This window comes from Rattus norvegicus, chromosome 12 (genome assembly GCF_021556685.1).
Source record: "Rattus norvegicus strain SHRSP/BbbUtx chromosome 12, alternate assembly SHRSP_T2T, whole genome shotgun sequence".
NCBI classification, from domain to species: domain Eukaryota; kingdom Metazoa; phylum Chordata; class Mammalia; order Rodentia; family Muridae; genus Rattus; species Rattus norvegicus.
In genome coordinates, this window is record NC_141545.1 from 16,162,132 (window position 1) to 16,180,602 (window position 18,471).

At 52.2% G+C, this 18,471-nt stretch overlaps 1 protein-coding gene across 1 annotated transcript; it reads right to left on the reverse strand.

Moving 5' to 3' along the window:
• Nucleotides 1-193: 193 nt before the first annotated feature.
• On the reverse strand, nucleotides 194-13,726 carry Arpc1b (actin related protein 2/3 complex, subunit 1B). Its single transcript, NM_019289.3, is given in 10 exon segments — nucleotides 194-526; nucleotides 659-749; nucleotides 1,418-1,623; nucleotides 2,723-2,798; nucleotides 2,899-3,105; nucleotides 4,054-4,161; nucleotides 5,178-5,400; nucleotides 6,154-6,258; nucleotides 7,143-7,225; nucleotides 13,659-13,726. Coding segments are annotated over 9 exon segments (1,119 nt in total). The 5' UTR covers nucleotides 7,207-7,225; nucleotides 13,659-13,726; the 3' UTR covers nucleotides 194-487.
• Between the last annotated feature and the right edge of the window lie 4,745 nt (nucleotides 13,727-18,471).

The window sequence follows — 18,471 nt, forward strand, 5'->3', positions numbered from 1 at the left end:
ATCATAGTGTAGAAATGAGAGGTAAGCACTAAGGTCCAGAGCAATGCGTACCCATTTGTATCAGAGTCGCACCACTTAACAAGTGACCTGAAACAGAAGCATCTCAAATTCAAGGCTGGTCCTGACAGCTGAAGCCCCCGCGGGACAGACCCCCGTCCATCTGCCACCTGACATCAGACAAGGCAGGCCTGTCCACATTTGGTATGTTTATTAGCCCACATTTTGAAGCAGTTTATGACCAGCATTGTGCTTTGGGTTTTTTGTCTTGTTTTTGGTTTGCAATGAATGAAAGCATCTCTTTAAAAGGCACATTTTCATTAAATAGGCAGGAAAGTTCCCCACCTTCCTCTTCCCCTCTTTGGAGAGAGAGCATCCCCTTTGCAGACCTGTACTACACCCTAGAAGCATTCAGCAAAGCAGCCCTTAGCCTCCCCAACCCCTTTCCCTCCTCCCCAGCATGTGGGATGAGGACAGCACTCCTCACAGCTCATCTGATCTTCAGGTCCTTCAAGGCTGACTCCAAGCTCTGCAAGGAGAATGGATAGGCGGGTTCTCAGCTGTCCTGCAGATACCTCACACCCACCACAGCCCCAGCACAAAAAGGCATGCAAGCCTGAAAGGCAAGAGATACTCTCCAGGCCAGGCCAGGGTACATTACCTTCACATCCCAGATGCTCATGCCACCGTCCATGCCTGTGGTGCAGAACTGCGAGCACTTGGCCTTGCCCCCGCTGAGCACCGAGATTTGACTGTAAGAAGGCTGGGTTTAGGGGTCGAGCTTGCTGGCCATGAGCTCCCAGACCCACTCCCATGAGAAATAATACCAAGATGAGGTAGCACTAGTCAGGAAACAAGGCTTGCAGGAACAGTGGCAGGTGAGGGAAACAGTCCTAGCTGTGGAACAAGACACTCGAGGCCTAGACATGTGTGGGAATGTAGAGTGCCACTAATGTCCTGAGCTTGGGGGAGAGGGGGCTAGAGAAAGGTCTAGGAGGACATACTGACAGAACAACCCCCAGGCTGGGCTTAGTTTAGACACTGGCTCAAACCTCATAAGGCTCAGCTAGCTGAAGACCAGCAGAGTCCATGCTCCCTACTAAGTTACAGGGGTGGATCCCTGTGGTTGATAGCTTTGGGGTTTTGGAGGGTTTCCCAAAAAGGTTGATTGATTCAACTGGGAAGGAATCTAGCAAGATACCCCACAAGAAGGCTGCATCCTAGAGGCCCCAATGTGCCTAGGCAAGCCCTAGCTATCCAGATGTGTAGAGCCAGGATGACTGCTAAGTTCCTACTGTTGGAACGCAGCCTGGAGGTCTGCCCTGTCCCCTCCCCACTGCAGCACCGTGCTCTGCAGCCCCACCCACCTCCCTCTGGCTCCCGCCCAGCCCTCTGAAGTGGGTCTCTGTGGAGGAAGCACCTGACGCTGTTCTTGTGCAGTGAATCCAGGCCAGCCCCTGTGGCTGCACCCCCTTCAGAGCTGGCCTTCTTGTCGAGGTTCTGGAAGCGCTCTCGGGCTGTCAGGCCACGCTGGGAGTTCTGCTTGGGCACATCCAGCCGGCCACCAAAGCTCAATGTCCCCGCAGCGTTGTCATAGGTAAACAGCACCGGGAAGCAGTCGTGGCCCTAAGGAAGGAACGAATGCCACTGAAGCATCATGTGAGGTAGGGACTTGAGAGAGAAAGGGACCTCAACCCTCGATGTGTCAAGTAGGGACAGCTCAGAAAGGCCTGCATCTACTTCATGTACGTATAGGACTCCTTAGACCTTCACCCCAGCTGGGTGATCCTCCAGCAGAAAACAAGCTCTCCATAGTGACAGAACAGTGTACAGAAGGGACAGTAGTTTTGGGGACACTTGGTGACCCTGAGTCCATTCCCAGGGGCCTGCCTCTAAAACTTTTTCTTTTTTTTAATTTGGGGGGTGTGTGTACACATACATAGGTACGCACACTCGTGCAGGTGCCATAGGTCATGTAGAAGTCAGAGGGCAACCTGTGAGAGTGGAAGAACTGGAAACAAAGCTTCCATCAGACTCCCCTTCCCCGGGAGGTAGCCTTCTGTCAGTGATTATTATCTGAGCTTTCATGATGTTCTTTTGAAAGATTCTCAGATCTTTTCTTTTTCCAATGTGGAAAGGTTTGAGAGAAGAAGAGTAGAAGAGGAGAGGAGTAGAGGCTGGCCATGAGCACATGGAGGGGAGGGGGGAGAGAAGGGACAGAGGGGAAGAGGGGGAAAGGGAAAGAACAAGGAACGAGTGGTTCTCAGATCTTTTGCATAACTTAGTCACAGGCAGGCCTGGCAAACCAGGCTGTCTCCTATGGCCTGAGGTGATGGTCTTTTAAGACAGCCCCTAGATAAGAGGTTTTGGTATGTGGAAATTGACTTGCAAAGGTACCTTTTGTGTAACAAAAAGGGCTTCAAGGAAGCAGTCAGTTCATTTCCTGAGAGGCTGATCTCCCATCAGCCCCTGCTGCTGACAAGCCTATATCCATCCAGCAGGGCATCTCTTTGATCATTCAAGCAACCCAGAATACTGACAGGTTGGCCTACATTACAAAGTGAATTAAAGGCCAGCATGGAGAATGTAAAGGTGAAAGAGAAGACCAGCCTAGACTTCATAGTGAGACCTTAAAATACAGCATAGGAATTTTGTTACTGTCCCATAACCCAAACTAGTCTGTGTATTATATGGATGAAGGTTTGACTCCCCAGATGCCACTTACCGCTGCCACGAGACTATTTTCTGTGATGAAGGTGATGGCCAGGAGCGGTAATGTCTCAGAGGCCAGGGTTGCCACGCTGAAAGAGACACTGGGTCAGCTACATGCATCCCCTCCCTGCCTCCTGCTCTGGGCTTCAGTTGTAGTTTCTTTCCCCACCTCTCTGGCCCCACACTCACGCCATCTTCTTCTCAGCATCTACCAGGCACACAGTGCTGTCATGGCTGACCCAAGCAACTCGGCTCCCACCGGCCGAGAAGCAGACACCATGCACCCAGCCACAGCTGCTGCTCGATTCAAACATCAGCTCCCCAAAGGGCATCTTGGAGCCCCACGGTGTAGGGGCTGGCCGTTCCTCCACCTCCTTGATATAGGCAGAGAAGATCCTGTAACATAGAGTGAAAGGAGGAGGGGGTTGGCGGGAGCCTGAGAAGAGGGTCCTCCCCAAAGCCAGACAGCATGAGCCTGTGGATCCTAGACCTGATCGCAAGGGACTGGCATATTCCAGCTTGATGGAGTCTGAGCCTCTGCTCTCTGTTCCTGAGATGGGGTTGGGATGGGAAGCCTCCTACCTCAGCTTCTTGTGACCTGGTCCCTTAGGATCCTCCCCCGAAAGCTGACCGCCCAACTAGTATGCTTACAGAGGGTGTCCCTGCAGGCCAGTTATTTACGACTAGTCCTCTTGTGCTCCAATTCTGCACCCTCCTCCTGGCCCACACAACGCACATCTATAATGGAGGATCATAGGTGGTAGCCTGGGCTACACAGCATGACACTATCTCGAGAATGTGAAAGCCGCGGGTGTGCGCAAACCCAAACCCAGTGAGACCACATAGACTCTGGGCCCACGATCAGGAGAGGGGTCTCTGTTGCCTGCAGTTTCCCAAGTGACAATTCACACTTGAAGAAGAGTCCTAGTCTGCCAGGAGCTGGGAGGAATTTGGATTCACTGGCCGAGAGAGTCAGAAGTGGAAAAATAACAAAGTGAGTTTTGTCCAGGTTATCTAGTCATTCATATGCTAGTGGGAATTAAGTACACACCGTTCTCCTTCAGTGGACATCAGGACAGCTGGAGTGAAGGAGGCAGGGGAGGAGGACTTGGGGAGACTTTGCAAGGACTCCATCAACCCTGGGGTGTTAGGAGGCCAGGATGGTGACCATTTGCAGAGTAAACTGATGTCTTAGGGGCCCCCAGGTCATCTTGTTGGCCATCAGGAGCTAGTTCAGAAGGAGGGACTTGGGACTCCTCCTCCACCCTCCACTCCAAGCTGTTTTGTCTGGTAGGGCTCTCCCTCCCAGGCAGGGCTCTCCCTCCCAGCCAATGCCCAGCTCACCTGCACTTGAAGTCACAGGAGCCTGCAGCCAGGAGCACGTTGTTGGGGTGCCAGTCCAGGCTAAGGACAGTGGAGCGGATGGGCTTTTTGATGTGTTTGCACACCCACCTAGACACACGGGTGAGAAAGGCAGGCAGGTGTGTAACATGACCTGCAGCAGCATCCTGGGGACAGTAGGCTCAACAGGTAAGACACGGAGAGCCTACTTCAGGCAGTGGTAGACTGGGTTCCTTCTGAGGTCAGAACTCAATGCCTTGCCACTACCAACCACCTAAGATCATGTGCTTCTAAACGGTTAGGGTGGAATCTAAGTTCTGTTTTCCCAGACACCAAACGGTCCCTGTCCTCCAACTCACTGTGGAGATTAAGACACAGGTGGGACAGGTGTCTGGCACACAGAAATAAAAATAGAGAATTGAGGGGTTGGGGATTTAGCTCAGTGGTAGAACACTTGCCTAGGAAGCGCAAGGCCCTGGATTCGGTCCCCAGCTCCGAAAAAAAGAACCAAAAAAAAAAAAAAAAAAAAAAAAAGAATTGAATTCAAGGGTAGCCATGGCTACATAGCAAGACCCTGCCTCAAAAACCAAAAACCAAAACCAAAACCAAACTAGGGTTTGGAATATGGTTCAGCCGCATGCATGAAGCCTTAGGCTCCATCCTTAGCCCTGCACAGAGCAGGCACGGTGGACAGTGCACCCGTCTTCCCAGTACTAGGGTGGCGGTGGCGAGAGGAACACAAGTTCAAGGTCATCCTTGGCTATACACTGAGCTTGAGGTCCTCTACATTCAGACCCCGCCTTTAAAAAAAAAAAAATGTGGCTGGGTGTTCATGAGTGGTCTCTGACACGTAGCTGTCAAGCCCGGTTCACAGTGCTGCCAGGAAGCTGGTGGCAGCATGTGCATAGAGCTCCGTGTAGTGTCCCCAGAAGTAACTATGCCCCTTTTATTACCAAGTCAGAGCTGTGGAGGCACAGTAGAGAGGACCTGTACCTCACCAGTAAGGCTCAGAGGACATTCTGATCTCACATCACAGAAGTCTGTGGTTCTGGGCTCCACGAGCCCCCACACCCCAACCCAGGTTCCTCCACCCCCACAGCCTTCCCTGGCCCCAACCAAGCACCCACCAGTCATTCTCCTGCTCAAAATAACAGATGGAAATGACACGGGAGCCACTGCCCACGGCGAACTTGTTCTCATTGGGGGCCCAGCGCACGCAGCGGGCAGCTCGATTAATCCGAAGGATGACCAGCGTGGGCTTCCACGTGCGGCCCTTCAGCGTCCACACATAGGCATTGCGGTCTGTGCCGCAGGTCACAATGCGGTTACTCTCGGGGGCCCAGTCGATGCCTGCAGGGTCAGGTCAGAGGACGTAAGACTTAAGGCACTCAAGCTATAGTGGCCACGTTCAGATCTTTAACTGTGGTGCCCAGGGTCTTGCTCACACTAACCAAGTGTTCTTACCACTGATCCACGCCTCCAGTTCCCCTGGAGAATTTTAGGCAGGTGTTCTACTGTTGGCCCACAACTCCTGCCCCTGACTGGGGGGTTCTGTTTAAATGCTCTACTGCTATACAGTTGAGCAGCATCCCCTCCCCCACCCCTCACACTCTACGGGTGCCTACTAAAGCTTATTTCGGGGCAAGCGGTGGGGGGGGGGGGGAGGGTGAACGCTGACCATCTTCACCAGCTAACACCAAACATTTTGGAAGTAAAGCCAAGAAACTGGTAAGAACCGTACCTCCTGATGCTAAGAGCTTGTCGATCAGACCTCTCCTGAACATCTAAGTGTTTAGTTATGCACACCAACATAATTTCTTTACCACCTTTAAGAATTTATCCATTTACTTAGTGCCTTATGCGTGACACTAGTCTGTGGATGTCAGAGGACAACTTGCAGGAACTTGCACCCCTACCGAGTGGGGTCCTGGGGATGGAACTCAGATCTTCGAGTTTGGCCTCTTTATCCACTAAGCCATCTTCATGGTCCCTAAGTCAACTGGAATCGGGCATTCTCACTGCAGCCCAGACTATTCCAACTAATACTGTGAGCTGGCCACACTGGCCCTGCCCTTGCCCCTCGGGGGACTGGTGGTCACCCACCTGTCACCTGCCCGTTGTGCTCCTTGAGCTCGTGCACCTTGTTCCACTTGGCACCGCTCTTCTCGTAGATGTGCACCTCGTGGTTGTTGGGGCAGATGGCGATCTCTGCAGGGAGACAGGCATGAGCCTAAGGAGGCAGCAGCATGGGTGCCCACCCTACCCACCTCAGCTCCCCACTAGAGCCTCACCCCATCCCACAGCTCTATCTTAGCAGAAGTCCCTATTGCCCTGTCTCTGACATTCCTCTCTTAAGTATTTCACATTTTGTGTGTTCGTGTGTGTGTGTGTGTGCGAGCGTGTGCATGTGCACGTGCCATGGCATGGGAATCCAAGTCAGAGGGCACCTTGCAGTCGGGAGTTCTTTCCCTCCACCATGTGGGTTCTGGTGATCAAATTCCTCAGGCTTGCTTGGCAAGCTGAGCCATCTCACTGGCCCGATTTGTTGTTTTTGGAAAGAGGTCTCGCTGCAGCTCGGGCTGGCCTCAGACTTTTTTTTTTTTTAATGTATGTATGTGAGTACACTGTCTCTTGTCTTCAGACACACCAGAGGAAGGCATCAGAACCCACTACAGATGGTTGTGAGCCACCATGTGGTTGCTGGGAATTGAACTCAGGACCTCTGGAAAAGTAGTCACTGCTCATAACTGCTGAGCCATCTCTCCAGTCCTGGCCTCAAATTTATAAGCCCCCTGCCTCAGTCTCCTGAGTTCTGGGATGATAGGTGTGCACCACCACCCATCTGAGTGGATCTAGGAGGCCCAGGCTGTTAAACCGACCCACCCAGCATGCCAACATCTGCCTTTCTACCTGCCTGCTCCTCAGTTCTATACCCCTCTCCTAGGAGCAACCACTAGGAACAGAGACCCAAGATGTGGAGTCTAGCTGCATCCTGCCCCTCAAAGCTGTCCCACTACCCTGTCACCCTATTGGACCCAGCAGGTCCCAAGCAGTCCCAGTTTGGAGGCCACCCCGCAGAAGTGTGTACTCACGAGTACGGTCCTTGTTCCAGGCATGGCAGCTGATGGGTTCCACCAGGAAGCTGTGGTAAGCCATAGTCACTTGTCTCCTGGACCTAAGGGGGAAGGCAGAATTCAAGTCACTGGTGCCCTGCTCTTGGCAGGGAGGAACAGTCTGATCACCCTGGTTTCCCGACAGGTCATGTATGTTACAAGCTCTCCTTGAGTCCTAGTGTTCCTCATCCCAAGACAGCACGTGTCCCAAGATATCCTGGGCTGCAGGAAACAAAAGGTTGGGGTAGAACAGAGCTTAGGACCCCAGGCAATGACACTATGTGAGTAGGGGCTGGGACCCTGAGCCACTCAGACCTGCTACTCTTCACCTGTGCCTCAGTTTCTTCATAGTGTAGTAACCCCCCCCACACACACACACACAGTCCCATATAAGAACAGTGTAAAAATTAAACAATATCCCTAGTCCACTTAAAGCAGAGCCTACCCACAATTCAGTTAGGCCAGTCAGTGCCTGGTCCTTCCTTCCCAGACCCTGTGCGTTGAGCAAAGCAGGTAAGATGGCATTCTGGGGCCAGGCTGGGCTCCCACAGCTTCCTCCCCTACACACTCAGGTTAGAGGTCTCTGAGACTGAAAAGGAACACCCTCTTCACAACAGCCCTGCCTGGCTAAAGAACTGCCTCTGGGCCCTTGGCTGACCTGAAGCACAAGGCCCCTCCTCCAGGGCACTCACCATGCTTCTCCTGCATCCTGTCAGATGTGCTTCCTAGCCACTCCAATCCATGCTTTCATACCTGGGATCTCTTCTCTGTCGTTCTCTCTAGTCTTACTCCACTAAGGCACCCATCTAAAATACCCAAAATCTCCTCATCCACATCCCTGTTCTGCCCAACCCCCACCCCACCCCCAGAGTCGTGTTTCCAGAGTATGGGGAGACATCATGGAACGGTCTGCCAGCTGTGTGAGCCAAAGCACTTCACCTGTTGTCTCTGAACCCCATTTCCCATCTGAACAGTGGACCCCATCTCCAGCTGTGGAGAGAGCAGAGTGGGATGGTATTCCTAGGCTGGGCTTGACAGCACATGCCTGTAATTCAGCAATGGGAGAGTAAGATTTGAGGCCACCCTGGGCTACCCAGACCTTGTCTCAAAAAAAAAAAAAAAAAAAAAAAAAAAAACCAACCAGGGCTGGGAATGTAGCTCAGCTGACAGAGCGCTTACCCTCCTCGGCACCACACAAACCAGCTGTGTTGACACAAGCTGAAGAGGCAGAGGCAGGAGAGTAATACATTCAAAAAGTCATCTTCAGCACAGAGTGGATTCCATCCAAGCCAGTCTGAACCACAAGAAACGCTGTCTTACAAAACAACAACACTGCACAGCCCGTAGGTGATCAGGAACTGGGTAGTCTACCGGGCTAGATGGATGTATTCAGTGGGCAAAAGCACTTGCTGCCAAACCTGAGTTCAATCCCCGGGACCCACATGATGGGAGGAGAGACCTGACTTCCTCAGGTTGTTCTGTAACCTGTGCATGTGTGGTACATACATGAACACACATACAAGTAAATAGAAAAACAGTTCATGAAAGATTAACATAGACGTTGACATGCCCTCCCCAGCCCCACAGGCTAACCCTGAACCACACAGGCACACTTCCTGCCTCAGGCCTGTGCTCAGGCTGTTCCCTCAGCCTATATGCTCTTCACTTAGACACATGCATGCGCATGCGCGCGAGCGCACACACACACACCCCACTCTGACCCACACCCTTGGCCATTTTGAATCTGGGCTCAGCTGCATCAGGAACCTTCCACAGTGCCTTCCCCAATAAGCTCCGCCCCAGACCTGTCCAGCTCCTGCTTAGAGGTGAAAACCTCCACTCCAGATACAACAGGGACGCAAAGGACACCTGTGCCAACAGAAACCAGGACTATCTGTGTGCCCTCACAACCGGCTTTAACTCTTGCTCTGAGGGGGATCCAGCGCCCTCTCTTGGCCTCTGCAGGCACTGCAGTCACATGTGCACAGAGAGACACAATTAAAAATTTAAAAAAAATTTTTTTAAGTTAGAAGGAATTCCAGTTTGGATCATAGCACTATCACTGGTGTTTTTATCGGTCTTACAGGGCTCCCTTTACTACAAAAGGCTATACAAAGGCATGCACCCCAGAAGGAGATGCAAGCCTTTAATCCCAGCACTCAGGAGGCAGAAGCAGGAGGATCTCTGAGGTTCCAGGTCAGCCTGGTCTACAGAGTGAGTTCCAGGACGGCCAGGGATACACAGAGAAACCCTGTCTCAAAACATGAAAAGATCAACAGAGGAAGCTTGAAATCAGCCTAATCTATAAAGCAGGTCATCGGGCACAGCCAAGCCAGAAGCCACTCCAAAGCCCAGCTGAGCTCTGCTTGGTCCCTGTACTCCAATGTGAACCTAAAGGTTGTGTATGGAAGCAGTAAAAAGCTGCTAACACTAACCAGAGCCATAGGGTGACTATGTAAAAGGTTCACACACACCTACCAGCCAATCACACTTTAGCAGGAGTGCTGACAGCATAGGAGGCAGACAACGGAAGGGGAAGACTCATCTCATCCTGTCTGAAAAGCAACCCAACTGGCAGCGCCCCCTCCCCACCTCCCAGAGGGGAGGGGCAGGGAGTGTGACCCTCTGCCTGTCATCCACCTTAATGTAAAAAGTACACAGATGCTGCTCGGGGTGCCTTAGCACTCACAACAGAGGCAGGTGGATCTCGGTGTGTGCAAGGCCAGCCGGTCTACATATAGTTCATGGACAGCCAGGGCTACACAGTGAGATCCTGTCTCAAAAACAAACAAAAACCAAACCCACCCACTGAGAAATGCTACCAGGAGTGGGGTGTAGTGACACAAACCTGTAATCCTGACACACAGGAAGTTAGGGAGGATTTTTATTTACCTACTTTACTGCTGGGATCTGACCCAGGGCCTATCCACACTATTGCTCAGCTCCACCCTAAGACCTCTCATCATCTGTCAAAGAGATGGCCCAGGGAGACTGCAAGACTTCCAGACTGCTCCTGACCTATTATTGCCTGGGAAACAGAGATCCTGAATCAAATTTCCTGTCTGTCCCCAAGCCATCTCCAGCCAGCACAGGGCTGACTCTTCTCCCAAGAGCGTGGTTACCCCCTGCCAGGAGACCCAGTGCTGGGAGGGGAAAAGGAGGGAGTGTGAAGTGGGTCTGTCAGGCTGAGGAAGGGTCTGTTTCCCTTGAAGTTCCTAGCAAAGGCACTTTGGGTCTTCAAAGTGACTTGGGGTTTCTATCCTGAGAATGCCCCAAAACATAAAAGACTAGGGTCTTCAGCATGATCCTACATTTTTTAGACAGGAATTCTTTGTTTTTTTAAGACTTAATGTATATGAGACCTCTGTCTGCATGTACACCCACATGCCAGAAGAGGGCACTAGATCCCATTATAGATGGCTGGGAGCCACCAGGTGGTTGCCGAGAGATAAACTCAGGATCTTTGGAAGAGCAGCCAGTGCTCTTAACCACTGAGCCATCTGACAGCCCCATAGACACAAATTCCTAAACTGTGCCTGTTAGCAAGTGCCAGTAATCCCTTATACTCTAGAGACAGGAAAGGCAGGAAAGGCATGAATTTGAGGCCAGCTTCAGATACAAAATAAACTGAGGGGTTCTTGTTTTGCTTTCTTTCACACTATTGGGGATGGTGCCCAAAGCCTTCTACATTCTAGGCAGATGCTCTACCACTGAGCCACACCCCAGCAGCCCCTCACTGGGGGATTCTAGGCAGGGGCTCTACCACTGAGCCACACTCCAACCCTCCAGGAATACTTCCTGACCATTGCTGAATGATTTCCACTCTCCTGCTGTCTGTATTGAGGGATGATGAACCGAGAAACACTTTTTTTTGGGGGGGGGGGGGTGGAGCACGGGACGACATGACAGGGTTGACAACTCTCCAACAGGGTGTGCTGCTGCTCATCAAAGACACAGAAGGCTGAGGCTGGAGGATCATGAGTTTGAAGCCAGCTTGGGCTTCATACGGAGAACCTGTGATAAATTAGACAGACAGACAGACAGACAGACAGACAGACAGACAGACAGATAGGGGGAGCTTCCAGCCTAGCCTGGTGACCTGAGTTTGATCCCCAGGACCCACATAGTGAAACAAGGGACCAAGCAGCTCTTGTAACTTGCCCTCTCACTCCCCCCACCCCCACACACAAATAAATAAATGTAGTTATAAATAAATACTCCTCTAACTCTCCATCCGGGCGGGGCATCCTTTGCCCTGGCCCCAACCTGGGCCCAAATGGGGACAGCCTGTTGGTCCTTCCTTCTCAGTTGGCTTTTCTTGGCTCTGTTTCCTTGAATCCACATTTTGGCTGGATCTGAGACTTAGACCAGGCAGGAGTTCCCTGCAGCAAGAACCTTGGCTCCACAGGCAATCCAGGAAGTCCCCGCCCAGCTCAGGCGCTCAGTAGAGCAGAGCCAGCAGCCCTTTCTTTTTCTTCTTTATGGTGCTAAGCCTTACTCAACTTCCTGTTGTGGGTAGCCTGGGTGGTGTGAGCGGCCCTCCAAGCCCCTAGTTCCTCCTCCTCCTCCCCTTCCTCCTCTGGGCTGCCCTTGAGTGAGTGAGGGGAATGTCAAATCCAGCAACACAGATGAAAATAAATTCCAAAATACTGTAAAACAGCAGTTTTGATAGTCAAAATTAAACTTCTCCAAAACCCAGAACACTCGGTGCTGGCAGGGCTGTGGAGAGAGCCTCATTTGTCCTGTGCCTTGGAAGGGCAGTGTGCTAGCTTGTGTAAGGACAGATAGAACATAGGGTGGAAAGAGGGCTCTGTGCAAGCGAACCTGGGACTCCAGCAGCTCACAACCTACAACCACCAAATAAATACTCTAGCTCCAGGGGGTATCATTTCCACCACCCTGGGGCTCGTGTGTGTGTGTGTGTGTGTGTGTGTGTGTGTGTGTGTGTGCCACCCAACACGTAAGAATAAATCTTTAAAAGGAGAAAATAACACGGATGAACTTAGTAACTTGAAAAAGCAAACTTTTAAATCCCTCTCTCTTAGGATTCTTTACTACAGAAAATCCTTTTTTAATGGATGAGTGACAGATTGCAAAAACCCACATACCACTGGGGAGGCCGAGGGTGTGGCTCATTGGTAGAGCATTTGCCTAATAAATTCGAGGCCCAGGGACCAAGACAGAACAAAATTAACTCTGGTTAACGTTATTTGTTATTTAAAAGTTCCCCCGGTGTGTGTTCACCTTTAATCTCAGCATTGGGGAGGCAGAGCTCTAAGAGTTCAAGGTCAGCCTGGGAGGTGTGGGAAAGAAGGAGGGGAGGAAAGACCCTGTCTAGAAAACAAAACAACCCAGAGCAAAAGAGAATCACTAGGAATTTTCATTCACACAGAACTTTGCCTTGCACTTGTGTGTGTGTGTGAGCGCCATGGACGTCCCGGAATTCAAACTCAGACCCTCATGCTCCCCGGTCAGTGCTTTTATGATGCCCTGCTCGGTCTCCCAGCCCCGCACATTCTCTTACAGTCGAAGCCAACCTGGTAAATCTATTTTTTTTTTAATTGTCCACGTGAAGAAGTTGAACTTCCCTCCAAGTCGCCCCGCAGGGCTTCGGACACCAACCCACCCTACCGCCACCACCACACAAGGCCAGGTTCACCCAAGTGCAGAAATGAGGTCTGCAGGCAGGCAGGCACACTGCCAAGTGTATTGGCCACATCTGGCCGCTAAGCCTCCGGATCTGGAAGGTCCCCATTTTTCAGGCAAGGTAAGTTGAGCTCTACACAGGCGAGGTAGCTCGCCTGCGTCAGCAGCCACAACAGCAGGAGCAGCTACACCGCCCCAGGCTGGAGCTGCCTCCCGGGAACAAGCTCCACGGCCAGCACCTGGGCTGGCTCCCAGTTCAGGATTCCTGCCCGCTCGCCGGCCCCACCAAACCTGCCCTGTCCAGGATGGCCTGGCTGGGTGCCCCTCGCGCCGCCCGGGTCTACTCGCCCAGACCGGGTGAGACCCAGGAACCTGGACCCCTGCTGAATGGGCATGGTCACTGGGGGGGGGGGGGGGGTGAGGCGGGGCAGGGTGCTAGCTCATTTCCCGGTCTCAACAACCCGGAAGGCTGCGAACCAAGGGGGAAGTGACTGGGCGTGGGGCCCTGCGCCCAAAGTAACGGGGCAACTCGGGACGCGAGGATAGGAAAGCGGGGCCAGGAAAGCGAAGAGGGGGAGCGAGGGCTGGGGCTGTGCCGCCTCGATGGCGTGGAGTGCGCGGGGACTCTCTGCGACCCTTCCCACCGCACCCCGCATCCCCAGAACGCGGTCCCCCATTATCTCCTCGCCAGCCCCACCCTCGCCGGGAGCCCCACCAGGCCCCCATGCACACGGCTCTCCACTCCTCTCTCATCCTCAGCCCCCTCACCGTCGAACATCGCTCGAGTTCCCTGACTTCTAGGTAGCCTCAGATCCCACACACACCTCGTGACCACCCCACGTCCCTCACCTCGGGTCTCCTCGGCCGCGGACTCTGGACAGTCGACGCGCCGAACCGGCTCTGAGACCCGCGCAGCGCCGCAGCCACTTCCTCGTGGGCGGGGGGCGGGGCCTTCGGGCACAGCCCCGCAGGGACCGGGGGCGGGACCCAAGCGGCTGTGGCCAGATCCCAGGGCCCGCCCACCCCTCCGGGTACCAAGCCGCCTGGACCTCAGTTAAGTCCAGCTCAGCTCAAGATTCGTCCAGAGAGCGCAGGCTGTTGCCCCTAACTACTCTCTGAATGGGGAAACTGAGGCCGGAAGAGAAGGGGAGAGCTGTCTGAGCAGCTAGAGGGCGGAAGCCCGAGATCGAGCCACCAACAATTCAAAGGTGTTTGAGGCCACACGCAGGCACCCTACAACTTAATGTCTCCTGCAGGCCCTGCCCCTCACACACTAGGTGCACCCCAGCCGCTGTTCCCCTGACTCTCAGTGTCCCAAAGATAGCAGAACCGCTGGTGTCCAGGAAGAAGGACACCGGCCACTCCAGGTGACTTCTTGCTTCTGTATTCCTCACACTTCCCTCCGAGTTACTGAACAGCTTTGCAGCCACCGGAGTCAGGTGATGCTCCAGGGTCAAGGGTCATCCAGGTTATGTGCTTCTGAAGTTTTTTTTTTTTCTCTGCTTCCCACCTTAGGAGAGCTCTTTCCTAAACTCCCAGCAGTATCCTGTATCACTGATTCGGGCTTCGTTTACACCGAGACCTGAAGGCTTTCTCTAGGGTGACTCGTATGTTTAGAGGTGCCTGTGACATGGTGACACCTATCATCCCAGCACTGGGGAGGTAGAGGAAGAAAGATGACCTTCAAGTTCTTCTTTGGCTGTGTTAAGCCAGTTGAAGGCCAGCCTGGGTTACACGAAAGCCTGCCTCAAAAAAACTAAGAAATGGGCCAGCAAGATAGCTCAGATGGCAAAGGTGTTTGCCACCCAGCCTCAGGACCTGAACTGAATTCCCAGCAACTCACGCCATAGAATGAGAGAATAGACTCCTTCAGGTAGGTTATCTTCTTGCTTCCACACACATACCAGCCATAATGAATTAGAGTGTGTACACACACACACACACACACACACACACACACACACACACACTGTAGCTGTCTTCAGATACACCAGAAGAGGGCATCGGATCTCATTACAGATGGTTGTGAGCCGCCATGTGGTTGCTGGGATTTGAACTCAGGACCTCTGGAGGAGCAGTCCGTGCTCTTAACCACTGAGCCAGTGATTTTTTTTTATGGTGTTGGGATTCAAACTCAGGGCCCTGCACACACACAGCAAGCACTCTACCACTGAGCTACATCCCCAGCCTTCGCTTAAGTCTCCTAAAGTTGGGGTTGGGGATTTAGCTCAGTGGTAAAGCGCTTGCCTAGCAAGCGCAAGGCCCTGGGTTCGGTCCCCGGCTCTGGGGGAAAAAAAAAAAGAAAAGAAAAGTCTCCTTAGGTTTTGGGGGCTGGACTTGAACTCAGGCAGGCCTTGAGCTTGTGATTCTCCTGCCTCAGTAAGATTGTCATGAGTCATCCTCCTGCCACCGACACAGAGGAGCCTTGATCCTGCGTGCCCACTTTGCTGCTCCTGTAGGTCTGTATCTGTAGCCTTGGCTATGCCGGATTTAGCTTGGAAAATCTGCACCAGCAGCCTTCTTCCTGTGAGACAAACGCATCCCTGACTTGCAATCTGTCCCTGCTTGCTCAGCTCTATAAAAGCCCAGCAATGGCCCCGGGAGGCCTTGAGTGATCTGACTCCATAAGCCTGTGGTGTCCTACAGTCCTCTGTCCTGGGCTAATGACCTAAAATGGTCCAGTGTCTTCAAAGGATGAACCAAGCAAAACCAAGCCCAGGACTCTGGGCAGTGAGCTACTTCAGAGATGAACTGTATGAGTAAAGGGCGGTAGCCCCTGAGAGGAGAGGAGTCCTCAGAGCAGAACACGAGACAAGTCAACCCCGCAGAGAAAAGCAGAGTGCTGGTCAGCTCATGTCAGCTTGAGCTCAAACTCCTTTCAAGAGGGTTTAGATTCATGGACCAGGTTTTTTTGTTTTGTTTTGTTTTATGATGGTGGGTGTGAACCTAAGCCTTATACATCCACTAAGCCACACCCCAGCCCCTCACTGGGGGATTCTAGGCAGGGGCTCTACCACTGAGCCACACCCCAGCCCCTCACTGGGGGATTCTAGGCAGGGGCTCTACCACTGAGCCACGCCCCCAGTCCCTCACTGGGGGATTCTAGGCAGGGGCTCTACCACTGAGCCATACCGCAGCCCCTCACTGGGAGATTCTAACAGGTGTGCTACCACTATAGGGTGCCTCAAGCCCTATCTGCTTTATTAAGTTAGTTTGTGATTTTTTTTTAAAGATTTATTTATTTATTTTATGTACAGCATTCTGCCTGCATATGTGACTGCAGGCCAGAAGAGGGCACCAGATCTCATTACAGATGGTTATGAGCCACCATGTGGTTGCTGGGAATTGAACTCAGGACCTCTGGAAGAGCAGTCAGTGCTCTTAACCACTGAGCCATCTCTCCAGCCTGTGTTTTTTTTTTAAATGAATTTCTAAGCACTGCTTCTTTCTGCTATGGGATTGGACCTGAGGGGATGAAAAAACTCACCATGTGTGCTGAGGCCATGTTTGTGCCACTGGCTCTCCCACCCTCAGACCCTGGTAGAGAGGCCACACACCCGTGGGAGTCACTCAGTGCCATCCATAAGATGAACAGATGAATGATAATAGTGCTAGGAAAACGAATAGAATCCTGGTTCTGCCACTTACGCTGTGGCGCAGTCTCAGGCAAGTCACCCTTGCTCTGCCTCAGTTTCCACAGATGTGAGGTCAGGCTTCTCAGGTGCTGCCTCCAACCCCGCCTCATGGAGGAAATAGCAGATGTCAAGCATCTCCTGAAGCCTTCCTTTAAAGGGTCTCCTGCTGTCCTGCTGGTAGGTGTGATTGGATCAGGACAATGCTGACCCCGGAAGAGGCTGAGTCCACTGAGTTCTTAACGAATGCGATGGTAGGAGCTTGAACCTCTTGAGAAGACAGTCATTGTGGGCAGTGCTGACTTACTTGCTCACTCTGCTTCCTGGCTGCTGTAAGGTGAGCATCTGGGCTCCACCACACCCCTCCCTCAATGCTGCCACTCACTGCGATCACAGACTGAAACCTTTGAAACCACCGGGCAAAGCAGATGATGCGTTTGAGTGCGCATGCACCATGTGTTTGAGTGTGCATGCACCATGTGTTTGAGTGTGCATGCACCATGAGTTTGACTGCACATGCACCATGCATTCGAGTGTGCATTTGAGTTTCTCACTAGCCTGGAATTCTCTGAGTGTGTCAGGCTGGTAGAACTCTGCACCCCAAGGACCCTCCAGATTGCACCTCCCAGTGCTGGGATCACAGGTACGCGCCCCTATGCCTACTTTTCTTCACTTTTGAGGCAGGTTCTCCAAGTGTAGCCCTAGCTGGCCTAGACTCACAATGACCTGCCTGCCCCTGCTTCCTGAGTGCTAGGATTAAAAATGTGTGCCACCATGGCCAGATAGCTTTTTTTTTTTTTTAAAGATTTAGTTACTTATTTTACGAGTATGGATGTTTTGCTTGCATGCATGTGCACCAAGTTTATGCAGTACCCTCGGGGGTTGGAAGAGGGCAGCAGGTCCCATGAAACTGAAGTCACTGTTGAGAGCCACCATGTGGGTGCGGGGAGTTAAATTCAAGTCCTCTGCAAGAGCAGCAAATGATCTTAACCAATGAGCACCCCACCCCATCCCCGAACACACCCCCAGATAGGGTCTTTCTTCTGGAACTCATCATGGAGACTTGGCCTGCCTCTGTCTCTGTGTAGGATTAAAGGCATGTGCCACCACATCAGCCTTTTGTTTTTTCCTGGTGGTTTCAGGGCTCGAACTTGGATCTTAGCAAAACAAGGACTCTGCCATTTCCCCGGTCCTTTCTTCCTTTTTTTTTTTAAACTTTTCATTTTACGTGCATTGGTGTTTTGCCTGCATGCATGTCTGTGTGAGGGTACCAGAAATTGGGAGTTACAAACAGTTGTGAGCTGCCATGTGGGTACTGGGAATTGAACCCTGGTCCTCTGGAAAAGCAGCTAATTCTCTTCATTGCTGAGCCATCTCTCCAAGCCCCTTGTTTCTGTCAGTTGTCATGACCATTGAAAAGGTGGTTCAGATGGTAATGTCTTCTGCCAGTTGTCCTATGACCTCCACATAAGCACTGTGGTGTGCATGTCCCTGATACAAAATAAATACATAAAAATACAATAAAAACTACCACCAAAAGGAAACCTCAGACTCCAAAGTTCTCTCCACACCCCACACCCCACCTTCCACTTCAGGGTCTTTATAGCCCAGGCTGACCCAGAATTCAAACTCTTCCTGCCTTGGGCTCCCAGGGTTGCTGGAACTATCCTGACAGGGTGTACCACAGAGAGCGAGCTTTATGATCTCAAGTCCTTATGAAGCAAGTCTTTGGAGAAGAGGGCTTGGGGGATGCCACCTTGGATGGCTTTCTGTCTCTTCCAGAAATGTGCCCACAGTGCCTTGTGAATGAAGATGACCCACTCTCTCTCTCCGCTGCATCGAAATGTAGCCTCATCTAGGCCACTGAGGAGGGAGTCAGGTGGGGCCAGTACAGCATCTTCCATTAGCACGTGCTGTTCATTCTCAGCTCCCCCTCCCCCATCCCCTGAATCAGCCTTGCTGCCTTCCAGACGCAGCTGACTGGACTGATCAAAATAGTGGGAGATCTTCCCCAGCAACTCCAGATATAA